A 17,280-nucleotide genomic window follows, 5' to 3' on the forward strand; every position below is an offset into this window, starting at 1 on the left:
CAATTTCTAAAGACCCAGAGCCCAGGGAAGGAGAGATAGTGCTTGAAATCATGCAGAGTGGTTATCTTTCCATCTGCACTTCTGTGTGTAGTTTTGCTTCCAAGTCTTATTTGAGATGGATCGTTCTTACTTGGTCTTGGAGGTGGCCTCGGCAACATCTATTGGATTCCTGTATTGTTGTGATTTGGTTCTCTCTTATTTCCCTAACACTTCTAGAAAAATGGAACAGTACTTTCTTAAGACTGTAGCTCAATATATACTCGTGCTATCAATGAGTGGTAGTGAAGGACAGGTGGATAGGAGGATGGACAGACTCCTGGAGGGTAGAACCATAAAGCATGTTGAGTTTTCCTACTAGTTTCATTATTAGCTGTGCAGTAAAGATAACAAAATCTAACATGTATTTTTAATTTATAAAACATATACATTCAAAATATATTTTAAATAAAAATGGCCTGGAGAATAAAAAATAATAATATCAAAACTTCCACCCAGGGAACAGCTGAAGCCTCATTTCCATGGGAAATACACAGGAGCATGCTGTCAGACTGTCCGGGCGGTCACTCCCAGCTGGGCCTGGGAGAATGCCTTCCCTCCTGCATCTGCACTCCCTTTCCACATGACCTGCAGCTGGCCCTGGCTTCGCAGAGTCCAGCTCTGGGAGTGATTGTTCCTGACCTTATTTGCAGCAAATAATTCTCAGTGCTCTGTTCTGATTCAGTTCCCACCAAGAGGCAAACCCATTAAATCTGATGACGGTTTGGAGAGTTTTTTTTTTAATTTAAATTTTTTTTGTAGTTGTAGATGGACAGCATGCCTTTATTTGTTTTTTAAGGTTTTTTTTTTTTTTTTTTTTTCTTTTAATGCGGTGCTAAGGATAGAACCCAGTGTCTCACACAAGCTAGGAAGTGCTCTGCCACTGAGCTACAGCCCCAGCCCTTGGAGAAATTTTATTAAGAAAAAAAGTGGAAAAACAAAGAGCTTAAGAACATGGTTTTGAGCTGGACATGCTGATCTGTGCCTATAATCCCAGCAGCTCAGGTCCAAAGCCAGCCTCAGCAACTTAGCAAGACTGTGAGTAACCTAGTGAGGCCTGTCTCAAAGAAAGAAACAAAAGGGTTGGGATGAGGCTCCTGGTTAAGCCCCTTGCATTCAATTGCTGGTACACAAAACAACAAAAAACACAGGTTTTGGCTATGGCTTGACTCAGGAACTTTCAGCACCTTTTCTCGATTGTTGGAGATAAAATTCTCTCTCTGTAAAACATATATTTAAGGTTTAAAAACATTTTTGGTCTATTGGTCTTTGCTACTATCCCTGTCCCCGTGAAAGCCATATTAGCTCAATCACTGGTATACCTTGGAAGGTATACCACAGCTGCAAAGCAATAAGATTTGAGATAAATGCTTTGGTTTTTCTTACATGATTGCAAGTTGAACAATTATATTTATTTATTTATTTGGTACCAGGGATTGAACTCAGGGGCACTTGACCACTGAGCCACATCCCCAGCCCTATTTTGTAGTTTATTTAGAGACAGGGTCTCACTGAGTTGCTTAGGGCCTCACAGTTGCTGAGGCTGGCTTTGAACTCGAAATTCTCCTGTCTTAGCCTCCCAAACTGCTGGGATTATAAGCATGCGCCACCACGCCTGGCTCAATTATTTTTTTTTAATATTTGTTTTTTAGTTGTAGTTGGACACAATATGTCTATTTAATTTTATATAGTGCTGAGGATTGAACCCAAAGCCTCACACATGCTAGGTGAGTGCTCTACCGCTGAGCCACACCCCAGCCTAAGTCGAACAATTATTAAAAACATAACCTGTTTTCATTAAAACTGGAAGCCAGTCAGGCCCAGTGGTGCACACCTGTATTCCCAGTGGCTGGGGAGGTTGAGGCAGAAGGATCATGAGTTCAAAGCCAGCCTCAGCAACAACAAAGGTGCTAAGCAACTCAGTGAGACCCTGTCTCTAAATAAAACACAAAATAGGGCTGTGAGCTGGGAATGTGGATCAGCAGCCAAGTGCCCCTGAGTTCAATCCCTGGTCCTAGTACTGGAGATGCTAAAGCAGGAGGATCACTTGAATCCATGAATTTGAGACGAGTCGGGGCAACATAACAAGGCTCTGTCTAAGGCAAAAAATATATGTGTGTGTGTGTGTGTGTGTGTGTATGATGGTATATATAATGGACGGTAGATTTGGATTTGGGGCTGCAATATAGCTGGGTGGTGGAGTGCTTGCGTAATATACAAGAGGCCCTGGGTTTGATTTCCAACATGAAACCACACACAAACACAAAAAAATTGTCATCTGAGTTTACATGTCTATATACACAAATATTAATGTCTAAAAAGTTGCTACCTTAAACTTTTGACAAGGCAAGTAGGAGAAATAGTGAATTCCGAATCATTAGTGTTACTGAAAGCTCAGTCCTTGCCCCTGATGTCAATCCAATAATGAGAAGACAATTTTGAGAAAATGGAGAAAGAAGTTTTATTACTTGGCTAGCAAAGGAGAAGCACAGGGGACTCCTGTCTCAGAGGCTGTGATTCTGCCCATCGGGGAAACAGGAGTTTTTTAAAGAAGTGATTCAAAAGCTACATTCCATGTGTTCTTTGTTCAAAGTTGTAATTCACTTGTTAATTTGGGAGATAGTAATTTCTGAGATGTTCTGGTGCCTTCCCCAAAGTCTGGCATATTTCCTTCCTCTGGTATGTGCTAAAGAACAGATAACTCTGCCTAGGATGGGGAAGAAAGCTAATCCAGTTTCCCCTAAGATTAAGGAGGAGGAGGGAAAGAGGTAAGAGGAATTTTTGCTTTGGGGGATGGTGGGCAATGGGTTAGCTGACCTGGTTTGGGGGTGTGTGCTTTCTTTTTCTATTTCATTACTTATAATTTCAAAAAGACTCAGAGCCAGCTATTCCTTTATTCTGCTACAGTCTTTATGGAGTTAAAAGAAAGGTGGGGGGGAAAAAAGCAGGAGCCATCAAAACTGAAACCAATGTCTCATTTTTTTTTTTTAACTTATTCTTTAGTTGTATTTAGTTGTAGGTGGACACAGTGCCTTTATTTAATTTTTATGTGGTGCTGGGGATCGAACTCAGTGCCTCGTGCATGCTAGGCGAGTGCTTTTCCTTTGAGTCACAACGCCAGCCCCTTCATGTTTTAAAAATGCACACATTGGGCTGGGGTTGTGGCTCAGCGGTAAAGTGCTCACTTGGCACATGTGAGGCCCTGGGTTTGATTCTCAGCTCCACATAAAAATAAATAAAATAAAGATATTGTGTCCAACTACAAATAAAAAATAAAGATCGAAAAAATAAAAAATCCCCATTCCTCTGGAACGGAGCCTCGGCTGGCATGGGTGAGAGACTCGCTGGGCCCACTGGCATGCAGCCGATGGAGGAGCTGGAGGAGCACTTCCGGAAGGACCCCTCGCCAGCCCGCAGTGCCCTGGTGGCCTGGCCTCCCGCCTCGGCAACACGTGCAGGATCGGTTCAGTGCGCAGCGTAAGGGAAACCGAACCCCGAGGGAGGCTATCCTCCGCGGCCCCCGCGCTCATCCTGGGCCCACTCAACCTGGGCAGGCCCATCCTGGTCCAAATTCTGTTGTATATGCCCATCCTGCAAAGATGGCCACTCCCCCCGGCCCCGGAAGACCCAGAAGGTCCTCCATTCAGGCCCAGGCCTGTGGGAACCTCGGGCGGTTCCCAGCAGAGTTCCTGCCCCTCAGGGGAGACCAGAGGAACTAGAAGCCGCCTGGAAGAGACTCTCCACGGCAGAGCTGAGGAAGGTGACCTTGAAGGTGACCTGGAAGGTGACCTTGAAGGTGACCTGGAAGGCGCAGACAGGTCAGCCCGGTGCAGCGGTTGCCTGCATCTCCAGGAATGAAGGACTTCTGCTCTCCCACAAGGATCTTCCCACATTCTCTACTGACAGCCACACCCACATCAGAGCCCCACCCGCAGCTGCATCCCTTAGATTCCACATGCAATACAATTTCATCATCTGAAATAGTCTGGAGCTTTGTCTTAATTTGGGTATTTTTTTCCCTCTTATTTCCTTTTAGTCTTTGCTTTGTTACTTGTTTGAGGTTAATTTTCTGTTTGATTTTCCTCGATTTTCAATAAAGTTTCTTAGCTTTAGTGAAAAATAAAATAAAATAAAGAAATAAAAGTGCATATGTAGCCTGTTTTTTGGATAAAATTTTACTGAAACCAAACAAAAACCATCCTATGATCGATTTTTCCCCCTCTGACAATAAGACATTTATCTCAGGCTAATTAGAATTGCAATCAGGGTAAATACATCCCAGCCATCTTGAAAATATGCTCTCCACCTTAGGATTTATTTATTTGTTTGTTTGTTTATTTATTTATTTTGGGGTACCAGGGATTGAACTAAGGGGCACTCAACCAATGAACCACAGCCTCAGCCTATTTTGCATTTTATTTAGAAGCAGGATCTCACTGAGTTGCTTAGCACTTTGCCATTGCTGAGGCTGGCTTTGAAGTCTTGATCCTCCTGTCTGGGATTACATTACAGGTGTGCACTGCGCCCTAAGATTTAAATGGCAAGAGCCATTTACATGTCACAGTGGATTTCTGCAAACTGACAATGTTAAAGTTTTAAGCAAATAAAGTGCGGGTTGATCTGAAAAAGAAGTGAAACTCAGAGACACAAATTTTCTACAACTAAGGTCTTATTACAGGAATAGAAAAGGGACTCTACCCAGGAGGTTATGCTGCTATAGTGGCAAAGAAACTGAGACAAAGTTTACTTTTGAAGAAGAGGGTCAAGGCAAACAGCTTTGAAACAGAGGACAAGTCCGGAACTGGTGGCTGCTGAGGTCCAATGTATGTTCCCTGGTGGAGATAGTATATCTGAAAACTGCATCTCAAAGGGGCCCGTGGATAATCTCCTTAAACCTGGGTTGTGCAGGTATTCCAGGAATGCTTTCTGGAGGGCTTCATCACCACTGGACACTTGGGCTAGGGCTTTAGGGACAGTGATTTCATTTTGGTGCTAGCAACAATCCCACCTCTCTGTGAATATAACAAAAACCAGGGAAACTAAGTGAGGATGGGTGAATTGCATGGTACGAGTGCTGTCTCAATAAAGCTGGTGCCCTAATGCCACACAGGTGAGCTTGCCTGTGGGCTCCTGCTACTGTGGGGATCTGGAGGCACCCTGCTGGGCCTTCGCAGGCCAGGATGCTGCCCTGTGCTGAGAGCCAAGCAGGAGCCTGGGTGGTCAAGGCAGCTAGCTACAGTGTGGTGATGCTCAAGGGTATGGGTGAGAGTCCAAGTGCTGGAGAGGATGCCCCTCCAGTGCAGATCAGGACCTGTCCTTGTTTCCTCGTGTTGAAGTTGAAACACCCAAGAGATGCGGGGGCATGCAGAGACAGCGAGTCTAATTTAAGAAAGTGATACAGATTTCTCCAAAGAGAAGGGGCCTCAATGCCAAAAGCCCGCGGGAGGGGTTGAAACTTGCTTTTTTTTATAGACCCCAGAACCCCCCTCCCTCTGGGCTAGGCAAGTGCTCAACCGCTGAGCCACAACCCCAACCCCACCTACTGGATCCAGGGCAGGAGCACGGTGCTGAGGGGCACAATTCTGGAGGTCAACCCTTAGCCAATCCCATCATCCATTGCCTACACCGACTGTCTGACCTTTGGCCCTGCTTCAGTTTGTTGAGGAATGTGACATATCCTGTCACCTAGGCCAGGTGGGAATGCGGGCGAATTGCTTTTTGGCAAAGAAAGTAAAGTGGGGGTCAGCACAGTGGGCCCATTTTATAGATTTGTTTTCTTAACCTTGTGTTCCCACCATTCTCACCTCTCTGTTCCGTTACAGAGATAGGGGGACCAGTCTGGACCTGGTCTCCATCCTGCAGGGCCCTGAAGTGAGCGCGCGCCGGGTTGGACTGGACAGCATCCCCACTGCTTTGTGCTGAGGAGACCTGTAGCGCCCCAGCGCGACCTGACGCTCTTCGGCGAGCCAATGCTGGACTGCAGGAGGAAGAGCCCAGCAGGCCAGCTCCCGCCCACCCCGACCCAGGAGCAGCGTCTGGCCGGTGGGGCTCCCTGCTGGCCACGCTCACAGGTCGGGTGGGGATTGTCCTGGGTATGGACAGTTCTCCCAATCTCCACCCCACCGACAGCGCCTCCGTAAAGTCCTGATAACTCTAGTTTTCTTCGGAGCGTGTAAATCTTTTTAGCCTTTTACCGAAAAGCGCTCTAAGTCCTCCGGGCTAGGCAGACCCGGCACCGCCGCCCTCCGGAGCGCCGAGGGCGGGCGGGAAAGCGCCTGCGCCGTGCAGTGGGCGGGGCGCCTGGGACGCTCCGCGAGGCAGCTCTGGCTGCGGGGCGGTGGGCAGGGCGTGGCGACCCCTGCCGGCCTGACTAGGCTGGGGCGGCCCCCGAGGCTGTGGCAGGGCCTGGTCTGGAAGCTGGGAGAGGCTTAGTCCGTCTGTGCAGCCAGGTGCGAGCTGCCCGTGGTTGGGGAAAGTGTCACGACCGAGCCCGGGCCGAGCGCTGTAGGGATTGCCAACGCGTTACCAGTGTGGTGGTCTCCACTACCCCTTGAATTAGCCGGCTCCTTCCCCCTCTGCACCCCGCCCTCTGCAGGAGCCCTCCACCCGGCTTTGCACCTGGAGCCTGACAGCTGCGTCTCGCCTCCGCCCGTCCCTGCGACCTGCTGCCTCTCCTGGGCACGGGGGACCAGCGGATTCTGACAGCTCTGGGTGGAAGAAAGTGGAGGCTGCAGGACCTGGGGCCATCTGGAGAAGGGGACACGGGACCGCACCTTTCCTCAGTTGCGGAACCACCCACCAGAGACCCAGGTGCTGGAGCAATGAGGGTTAATGGCCAAATCCTGTCTCACCCAGGAACAGATCAGGCCAGAGCTCAGTGTGGGTGCGGCCTGACCTCGGAGCCTGGTTCCCTTGAGCCGGGGAGCAGTTACGTCTTGGTGGTAAACAGTGGGATCCTTGGGGAAATGCTTTCTAAAAACACACACTTGCACGGAAAGGAGAGAAAGCCTACGAACCTGTAAAAGAATAAAGACTGGTTTTCGTTTTTGTGGCAAATCTGTAAAGGTGAATGAATCCCAGAGAACTCACCTGCCTAGGCACACCTGCTGCCTGGATGTTTTCTCAGGGAGCCTGCACGGCAGGTTTGAGAGGACAGGAAGGGGAACTGGGCCAGATCCAGGCCGACCTGAGGGCCGGGGAGCCTGGAAAGAACCGTCCTAGAGAGGGCCGGAAGCAGCTCTCCAGAGGCACCGCCAGCCCCCTGGAGGAGCAGTCTCTGTGAAGAAAGTAACTTCAGCCACATCCAGGCCATTGGGCTGGACATGCAGGATAGGTCCAGGCTCAGGCGACAGGGGCTCACTCCTATCTGAAGACCTGGCCTGGGCTCCCGGACCCTGGTTGACCTTCTCACAACAGGCCCTGGGCCATCCAACTAATGAACACTGAAATGGAGAGCGGCCTCTAGCTGCACTTTGGCCCTTGTGGGGAAGATAACAGGAGAGAAGGTCTTCTGGACTTAGGAGGAAGACGGTCCAGGGTCTGCAGGGTCCAGGGTCCACAGGGTCCATGTGACTTGGACCAAAGTTCTCTGCCAGACGGCAGCTGGCCACAGTGCCCTCCCCTCTATCCCAGGGGCAGTCCAGACCTACCTAGGCCAAAGAGTGAGGCCAAGTCTGGGGGAAACAAGGTTTACAATCCAGACTGTGATATGGTAATAAAGAAATTTTTTTGAAGTTTATAACAGTGATCTACATGTTAACCGTAGAAATTGAAGGGAGAAACTTATTCCTTAATGACTGTGGCTCCCTCACACTTGGGAAGAAAACCATAACCCACCGGTAATAGTGCACAGGGTCACCAAGGATGATAAACACGGACCTGCTTTTCAGTACTTGAAAGCATTTTAAGTTAGTTGAAATAAAAAAGTCACAAGTTTGTAACCTACATGATATTGTAAGCATCCTTCTGTGTTCTCAGGAGTGTTCTACTGCTGAACTGTATCCCCTGCCTTTTTGCTTTATTTTGATATAGAGTCTTGCTGAGTTGCCCAGGCTGGCCCCACATTTATGATCCTTCTGCCTTAGGCTCCCAAGTATCCCCATCCCCTGGATCCTTTTTTTTTTTTTTTTTCTCTTTCTGCACTGGGGATTGAGCCCCAGTCCTTTTTTGAAATACTGAAACAAGATATTGCTGGTTTTTTTTTTTTTTTAAATTGCAGTTGGAAACAATAACATTGTTTTATTTATTTATTTTTATGTGGTGCTGAGGATCAAATCCTGGGCTAGGCAAGTGCTCAACCGCTGAGCCACAACCCCAACCCCAAGATATTGCTAAGTTCTTGAGGCTGGTCTCGAACTTGTGATCCTCCTGCCTCAGTCTCCCAAGTTGCTGGGATTAAAGGCTGTACCACTGTGCAAGTCCTGAAATGTAACTTTATTTAACATTTATTTTTTAGCTGTAATTGGACACGATATCTTTATTTTATTTTTTTATGTGGTGCTGAGGATCAAACCCAGGGCCTGGTACGTGCTGGCAAGTCATCCAGACTTTGGGGATGGCACCAGAAGATCTCAGCAATGACTATCTCCCAAATTAACAAGTGAATTACGACTCTAACAGAGAACACTTGGAATCTAGACTTTGAGTCTTTTTTTTTTTTTTTTTTTGGTACTGGGAATTGGACTCAGGGACACTTGACCACTGAGCCACATCCCCAGCCTATTTTGTATTTCGTTTAGATGTTTAGAGACAGGGTCTCACTGAGTTGCTTAGCACCTCACTTTTGCTGAGGCTGGCTTTGAACGAGGTCCTCCAGTCTGAGCCTCCTGAGCTGCTGGGATCACAGGCCTGTGCCACCAAGCCTGGCTTTTGAGTCATCTCTTTAAAAAAACCTCCTATTCCCCGGGTTGGGCAGAATCACAGCCTGTGGGACAGGAAAAAGTGATTTCTGTTTCTCTTTTGCTAGCAATAAAACTTCTTTTTCCTTTTTCTCAAAATCGGGCCCTTGTTATTGGATTTGCATTGGGTACAAGGATGGAGCTTTCCGTAATAGCACTCCTCTGGGAAACTCAGACACACACAGGGTTGCAGACACACAGGGTTGCAGGGCCGCATGGTGCCCCGCCCCTCACACGGCGGACGCCCCGCCTCCACACCAGGTGCCCCGCCTTTAGTGTCCCTGGCTGCTGGTGGCTTCCTGTGACCCTCCCCTACTCTCAGGCCTGCATGTTCAGCTTGGGCCTTCTGGCAGCACCGTGATGGTGCCCATCCTCTGCGCCACCAGCCTGGACGGAGCTCCCTCCGGGTACTCCACTCTCCCCCTCCTCTGTGAACCCTGTCCACTCCCACTGGCTGGTCACTCAGGCCACCTGGAGCCTCTCAGCTGCTGCTCTCAGCTAGGCTGTACAAAACGTGCCCAAGACCTCAGGGTGCGGCGGACCCTTCCCTCCTGGCCAGCCGCAAGGTGACACCACCCTCCCTCCAGGACAGAGGCTCTGGTGGGGGAGCAGCTGGCTTTGGGGTGTCTCCCCCTTGCCCAGATTACCTTCTGGGGGAACAAAGCTCAGGTTTGGGGTGCCAGGAGTTGGACTATGGAGGGAGTATGGGGGTGAACTGTCCTGGGGTCTGGTTCTGACCTGGTGCTCTGTGCCCTCTATGCCCACCCTGCTTCCCCAAGAAGGGGGTGCCAGGAAGTCCCATCCTGAGCCTTCTGCAGGGGAGGGCAATCAAGGGTCCAGGAGAGTTCTGACCTGGGGCTCCCTTCTGGCTGTTCCCACCCATCCCCAGGTTCCCAGGAAGATGTCCAAGGCTCCTGGGGGGCTGGGAGGGGCCTTCCTGGCTGAGCCTCAGGCTCCTCCCAGTGCACCTGGGCGCGGCAGCAGAGGAGAGAGGGAAGGTGCGTCCCACACGGAAGTCAGGGAGGCCAACCTGCGCCTTGCAGCCACTCTCCTGCCGGCACTGTGACCCGCAGCCCAGCCAGACTCCAGGACAGTGTGCACAGCCAGCATGCAGGTGAGCCCTGCCCCGCGGTCTGCAGCCCCCACCCCTGTGGTCGCCACCACCCTCGCCAGGAAGGTGCCTGTAGAGGGGCCCAGCAGCTTGCCAGGTGGAGTGTGGGTGGCTTGGGCCAGGCAGAGTCAGCGACAGGACCCCCCCCCCCCCCCCCCCGGGTCAATCTGGGCTGGGCTGGGGCGCACGCTGGCAGCTTCCTTGCCCCAGCCTGGGCTCCTGATGTGGTGTGACCCTGACCTCATTGCCACAGTCCTCTAGGTGCCTGGGGTGCTGGTGTGCCCTCCAGAACTGCAGCTCTGCTCTGAAGGTGGTACCTGGGGGAGGGGCTCAAGCAGGGGCTGGATCCTGGTTCTGGAGCAGAGCAGAGGTGGGGTTGAGGAACTCCGGGAAGACACCCTATCTCCCTGCCCGCCAAGGTGTCAACTGGGCTGGAGCCAGCCCCTGGTGGCCCAGGGAGGAGGTCTGAGTGGAGGTGTAGAGTGAAACCAGCCTCCCAAGTGGCCTCCAGGCCTCCAGGAGTGGGCGGTTGGCAGCCGCTCCCACCGTCTCCACCCAGGGCTCTCACTGGCCCTCCTCCATCGGGCTGCCCAGGCCACCCTGTGGATGATGCCCCTTGGCCTGACCCAGCCTTTCCTCCCTGACAGTCCCAGCTGGGGTGGAGGGTGGAGGGTTGGGCTGGCTGGGGATGAGCAGGGGAGCAGCCCTGTTGGCCGAGGAGAGCGAAGCAGCCCTCTGAAACTCAGAGACTTGGTGGTCCCCGCTGTGGCTGGGTCTGAGCATGCCCTCCCCTGTTCTCCTTCCTTCCATGGCTCCCCTTTGCTGCTGCTGAAGTCCCAGCTCCCAGCTGCCTGACCAGCTTTCCCTGATGGGGCTTACCTCCTGGTGGCTCCTTGCTTGCCCTTTATGCTTCTGCAAAGCTGAAGTGCTAAGGACTGATTCACCAGGAGTAGTCACTACAAAGTCCCCAGAGGTGCTGAGGACTGAATTCCTTGGAGGTACTGAGGACTTAGTCCTTGGGATTAGTAAACTACCAATCCTTTAGTGAACTGCCAGGAGTGCCAATTACCTTGTCCTCAGAGGTGCTTAGGACCGAGTCCTTGGGATTAGGAAATATCAAGTCTCAGAAGTACTAGATTAGGGAGCTGGTGTTGTGGCTCAGTGATAGAGTGCTTGCCTAGCATGTTGAGGCACTAGGTTTGATTCTCAGCACCACATATAAATAAATGAACAAAATAAAGGCCCATCAACATATGAAAAAATATTTTTTAAAAGAGGTATTAAATTAGTGAGTGGTAACTACCTCATCCTCAGAGGTGCTAAGAACTGAGTCCCTGGGAGTATTAATTGCCAAGTCTGTAGAGGTGCTGAGGACTTTGTCCCAGACACGAATTGCACCCTGACCCTCAGGGCTGGCCCATGCACATTTCTCTCAGGAATGCGGCCTCTACTTTTTTTGCCTCTTGACAACCTTTTGCCCTATAAGGCCAGACTCTGGACCACCTCCCTGCCACGTAGACGCCTGCCCCTCCGGCCCCAGCATCCACTCACACCGGGCACTGCCCTTAAGGGCAGCACAGAGCCAGCTATCACATCAGTATTTTGGGGATGGGTGAGTGGGCACACAGACAGATGGCTCCAGTGGCTCAGAGAGGCAGCTGGGTTCTCTCAGGGGGGGGGCAGGTGGAGCCCTGGGCAGCAAGGGTGGCCTCTGTGCTTCTGTGTGATGGTGGGGGTGGGGCCCCCTTGGAGGATGGTGAAGCTGCAAAGTGATCAAGGGCCCGAGCCCCAAGGGCCCCGGGCACTGGCCAGAGCCACCCTGTAGCCCTCAGCGAGGTGGCCCCTGGAGAGGGAGCCAACAGCCGTCCTGTGCAGCCAGAATGGCGTCATGTGTGCGTATCACGCAGCCTGCCAGGCAGGCCTGGTCCAGAGCTGGGCAGCAGCTGCCCGCCTGGCCTGTAGGCTGAACGGGGCCACAGTGGGGACAGGCGCTGAGGAAGGAGGGCACCTGGACTGCTGCATGTTGGGTCTCCACGTAGGAGCCAGTGGGTGATGTCCACGGGTACAAAAGCCAGCTTGGGGACAGCCCTGGGGCCTGGAAACCTGGGGTCTTGGTCTTGTGGAGGGAGTCCAGTGGATGAGGACGCAGGTCATGGGCATCCTGATTCGTGCCCTGAGCAGTCTGCTGGACTGGAGGTGGGGCAACCTCAGGCTGGGCTCCCACTCAGGAAGGCCCAGTGGCCACACTGAGAAGCCGTGGGAGTCAGGCCTGGGACCAGCGGACCATGGTCCTGTAGGACAGAAGGGCAGAGGGGCAGCGTGACCCTGGAGGCCGGGGGCTCTGGCCAGGGCGAGGAGTGGTGAGCCTAGCATACAGGCAGCGGGATATGGGGATCTGGTGCCTCAGGTGGGTGGAGGGTGCTGGACCAGAGCCAGTGGACATCTGATCTGGCTGATGGAGGGGCTGCTGTCCAAAGCTGAGGTGGCGGCTGATGGCACTGCACCCTGAGGGCCTCCTTATCCAGTGACCGCTTAATGCCTGTCTGGGCTGCGGGCACCCCCGCCACTGTGCAGCATCTATGGGGTCGGGGTTGCTGTGCCTCGATTCTCAGGCCAAGAACAGCCTCTTACCCTGACCTTTGAGGTGCCCTGTGGACTCTCCCCTCTTCTCGGGCTCCTCCTGGTCTGGGGTCTCGGGGGCCCCTCCGGTCCCATTCCTGGCCCTGCCCTGTTTGTCCCACTTGTTCTTCATCTTTGAGCCCATGCTGAGGTTGAGGGTCCTGGACACAAGGGCACAGGGTGGGGGCTCCACAGGGCCTGAGGGCAGCTTGTGAGGATTCGTTCCACTCTCCTCCCATGTGGCACAGAGCCAGGGTGGGGAGCCGGCCACAGCCTACCCAAGTCACCTGTCCCATTGGGTTGTGGCCACACCCACTTTCCCGGCCCAGGTGCAGGTGCCCACCCCGCCCTGCTGTCCTTCTGGGAATTCAGGTCCTCCCTGACCCAGGATGGGGAGAGGTCCAGTTACCACACATACACCTGTTGGGCACGGGTGTAGTGGGCTGTTGGCAGAGGGTGGGGTGTGCCTGGCATCTGAGTGGGCGTTGGAGGGAAGGGGCTGCAGGGCGCTTGTGGGCCTGAGCCATGTCTGTGTCAGCCCTGACCCCTGAGGACTCAGTTCACTCTCTGGTTGGACTGGAAGCATTTCCTGGCTTCTGAGCCTGAGGCAGAGGGAGAGAGCCAGGAAGACCCAGTCCTGCCCTGGACTCACTCCTGGTGTGTGTGCAGTGTGTGGTGTTGGAGTGGGGTCACAGCCAGCCAGACCAGATCAGAAGCAGAACTGTCTTACACATGAATTTCAGAGAAGCGTGGTTTTTTCCTAGTATAAGTACATCCCAGGCAATCACTGAATATCCTCACACTGAAAAGCATCTCTTGTTTCCCTGAGCTTTGAATGTGACTGAGTGGCCGCTGTGTTCCCCGGCAGCCCTTGGAGTGACGCTTTCTGGAGGAGGTTGCAGGAATGTGGTTGGGGAAGGGGAGGGAGTGCAGCTAAGGGCCCAGAGGAACAGAGGCCTGGCAGGAGGAGACGGTGGAGGGGCACCTGCAGCACAGGGAGGGGTCTGGCAGGAGGCCAGGTGAGTCAGGCCTGGTGGGAAGCAGGTGTCACTAGGAGAAAAAGGGTACACCAGCCAGGGTCCCTGTCCCTTGGACAGCAATGCTGTGGGGCCCATGCCTGCCCAGCAACTGCCCACTAGGACGTGGGCAGGCCCCTCTCACCCATGTGTGGCCTCAGGACGTATTATGTGTCTCATAAAGCTCTTGGTCAGTTAGGCTGTGTTTCCTGAGTCAGCACTTCTGCCTAGGACCAGCTCTTTTAGCCCACCAGTAAATCTGGGAAGGCTGACCTGCTCTGACCACCTTGGTGATCTCTTCTCCCCTCTGGCCCCAGCTCGCTCCCACCACTCCATGAAGGAGCTGAGCTCCAGCCTCAGATGCCTTCCTGCTAGTTGGGAGGAAATGAGTCCCACCAGCCTAGCACCCAGTACCCACCTGGACTTGGCACAGCACCCTTCCTGCTCTCTACCAGCTGCATTGTGGTGCAGTATCTCCTGTCTAGAAGTGTCCCAGAAGCAAGGCCACATTTGTCAGTGCTTTTCACTGCTGCAGGAGGGTTGCATGCAGCAGCAGCAGGGTCACATGCAGCAGGAGGGTCCCATGCAGCAGGAGGGACCCACACAGCAGGAGAGTCACATGCAACAGGAGGATCCCATGCAGTGAAAGGTTCCCATGCTGCAGGAGGGTTGTATTTATCAGGAGGGTTGCATGCTGAAATTAACATTCAGGCATTTTTTGGTGTGCCTGTGGTGCTGGGGAATGAGCTCAGGGCCTCACACAGGTGAGGCTTTTATTTACCCTCCTTCCTCCCATCCTCCCATTTCTCCCTTCCTCCCCTTCCTCCCATCCTCCCCTTCCTCCCTTCCTACCTTCCTCCTTTCCTCCCCTTCCACCCTTCCTCCCTTCCTCCATTCCACCCTTCGTCCCTTCGTCCCTTCGTCCATTCCTCCCCTTCCTCCCTTCCTCCCTTCCTCCCTTCCTCCCTTTCCTCCCCTTCCACCCTTGCTCCCTTCCTCCCTTCCACCCCCTCCTCCCTTCATCCCTTCGTCCCTTCCTCCCTTCCTCACATTCCCCCTTCCTCCCCTTCCTCCCTTCCTCCCTTCCACCCTCTTCTCCCCTTCCCCCTTCCTCCCTTCCTCCCTTCCTCCCTTCCTCCCTTCCTCCCTCTTCTCCCCTTCCTCCCTTCCACCCTTCCTCCCTCTTCTCCCTTCTTCCCCTTCCTCCCTTCCTCCCTTCCACCCTTCCTCCCCTTCCTCCCATCCTCCCCTTCCTCCCTTCCTCCCTTTCCTCCCCTTCCTCCCTTCCCCCTTCCTCCCTTCCTCCTTCCTCCCCTTCCTCCCATCCTCCCCTTCCTCACTTCCTCCACTTCTCCCTTCCTCCCTTCCTCCTTTCCACTCTTCCCTTCCCCTTCCTCCCTTCCTCCCTTCCTCCTTCCACCCTTCCTCCCCTTCCTCCCTTTCCTCCCCTTCCTCCCTTCCTCCCTTTCCTCCCCTTCCACCCTTCCTCCCTTCCTCCCCTTCCTCCCTTCCCCCCTTCCTCCCTTCCTCCCCTTCCTGCCCTTCCTCCCTTCCTCCCTTCCCCCTTCCTCCCTTCCTCCCTTCATCCCTTCTTCCCTTCCTCCCTTCCTCCCTTTCTCCCTTTCTCCCTTCCTCCCTTCCTCCTTCCTCGCCTTCCTCCCTTCCTCCCTTCACCCTTCCTCCCTTCCTCCCTTCCTCCCTTCCTCCTTTCCTCCCCTTCCACCCTTCCTCCCTTCCTCCCCTTCCTCCCTTCCCCCCTTCCTCCCTTCCTCCCCTTCCTGCCCTTCCTCCCTTCCTCCCTTCCCCCCTTCCTCCCTTCCTCCCTTCATCCCTTCTTCCCTTCCTCCCTTCCTCCCTTTCTCCCTTTCTCCCTTCCTCCCTTCCTCCTTCCTCGCCTTCCTCCCTTCCTCCCTTCCCCCTTCCTCCCTTCCTCCCCTTCCTCCCTTCCTCCCTTCCTTCCTTCCTCCCTTCTTCCCTTCCTCCCTTCTTCCCTTCCTCCCTTCCTCCCTTTCTCCCTTTCTCCCTTCCTCCCTTCCTCCTTCCTCGCCTTCCTCCCTACCTCCCTTCCCCCCCTTCCTCCCTTCCCCCCTTCCTCCCTTCCTCCCCTTCCTCCCTTCCTCCCTTCCCCCTTCCTCCCTTCCTCCCTTCCTCCCTTCCTCCCTTCTTCCCTTCCTCCCTTCCTCCCTTCCTCCCATTCCCCCTTCCTCCCTTCCTCCCTTCCTCCCTTCCCCCCTTCCTCCCTTCCTCCACTTCCTCCCCTTCCTCCCTTCCTCCCCTTCCTCCCTTCCTCCCTTCCACCCTCTTCTCCCCTTCCCCCTTCCTCCCTTCCCCCCTTCCTCCCTTCCTCCCCTTCGTCCCTTTCTCCCTTCTTCCCTTCCTCCCTTCCTCCTCTTCCTCCATTCCTCCCTTCCTCCCCTTCCTCGCTTCCTCCCTTCCTCCCTTCCACCCTCTTCTCCCCTTCCTCCCTTCCTCCCTTCCTCCCTTCCTCCCTCTTCTCCCCTTCCTCCCTTCCTCTCTTCCACCCTTCCTCCCCTTCTCCCTTCCTCCCCTTCCTCCCTTCCTCCCCTTCTCCCTTCCTCCCCTTCCTCCCTTCCTCCCTTCCTCCCTTCCTCCCTCTTCTCCCCTTCCTCCCTTCCACCCTTCCTCCCTCTTCTCCCTTCTTCCCCTTCCTCCCTTCCTCCCTTCCACCCTTCCTCCCCTTCCTCCCTTCCACCCTTCCTCCCCTTCCTCCCTTCCAACCTTCCTCCCTCTTCTCATTTCTTCCCCTTCCTCGCTTCCTCCCTTCCACCCTTCCTCCCGTTCCTCCCTTTCCTCCCCTTCCTCCCTTCCTCCCTTTCCTCCCCTTCCACCCTTCCTCCCTTCCTCCCCTTCCTCCCTTCCCCCCTTCCTCCCTTCCTCCCCTTCCTGCCCTTCCTCCCTTCCTCCCTTCCCCCTTCCTCCCTTCCTCCCTTCATCCCTTCTTCCCTTCCTCCCTTCCTCCCTTTCTCCCTTCCTCCCTTCTTCCCTTCCTCCCTTCCTCCCTTTCTCCCTTTCTCCCTTCCTCCCTTCCTCCTTCCTCGCCTTCCTCCCTTCCTCCCTTCCCCCTTCCTCCCTTCCTCCCCTTCCTCCCTTCCTCCCTTCCTTCCTTCCTCCCTTCTTCCCTTCCTCCCTTCTTCCCTTCCTCCCTTCCTCCCTTTCTCCCTTTCTCCTTCCTCCCTTCCTCCTTCCTCGCCTTCCTCCCTACCTCCCTTCCCCCCTTCCTCCCTTCCCCCCTTCCTCCCTTCCTCCCCTTCCTCCCTTCCTCCCTTCCCCCTTCCTCCCTTCCTCCCTTCCTCCCTTCCTCCCTTCTTCCCTTCCTCCCTTCCTCCCTTCCTCCCATTCCCCCTTCCTCCCTTCCTCCCTTCCTCCCTTCCTCCCTTCCTCCCTTCTTCCCTTCCTCCCTTCCTCCCATTCCCCCTTCCTCCCTTCCTCCCTTCCTCCCTTCCTCCCTTCCTCCCTTCCTCCCTTCTTGCCCTTCTTCCCTTCCTCCCTTCCCCCTTCCTCCCTTCCTCCCTTCTTCCCTTCCTCCCTTCCTCCCATTCCCCCTTCCTCCCTTCCTCCCTTCCTCCCTTCCTCCCTTCCC

General features: G+C 54.0%; 1 protein-coding gene across 1 annotated transcript in view; it reads left to right on the plus strand.

Annotated features, from left to right (window-relative positions):
* Positions 1 to 3,403: 3,403 nt before the first annotated feature.
* Positions 3,404 to 17,280, plus strand: part of Ano9 (anoctamin 9) — a 31,628-nt gene continuing 17,751 nt past the window's right edge. Inside the window, 2 exon segments of the mRNA XM_077108619.1 lie at positions 3,404 to 3,513; positions 5,859 to 5,922. Of these exon segments, the coding sequence (XP_076964734.1) occupies positions 3,404 to 3,513; positions 5,859 to 5,922 (174 nt within the window).

The sequence above is a fragment of the Callospermophilus lateralis genome, chromosome 2 (genome assembly GCF_048772815.1).
Source record: "Callospermophilus lateralis isolate mCalLat2 chromosome 2, mCalLat2.hap1, whole genome shotgun sequence".
NCBI lineage: Eukaryota > Metazoa > Chordata > Mammalia > Rodentia > Sciuridae > Callospermophilus > Callospermophilus lateralis.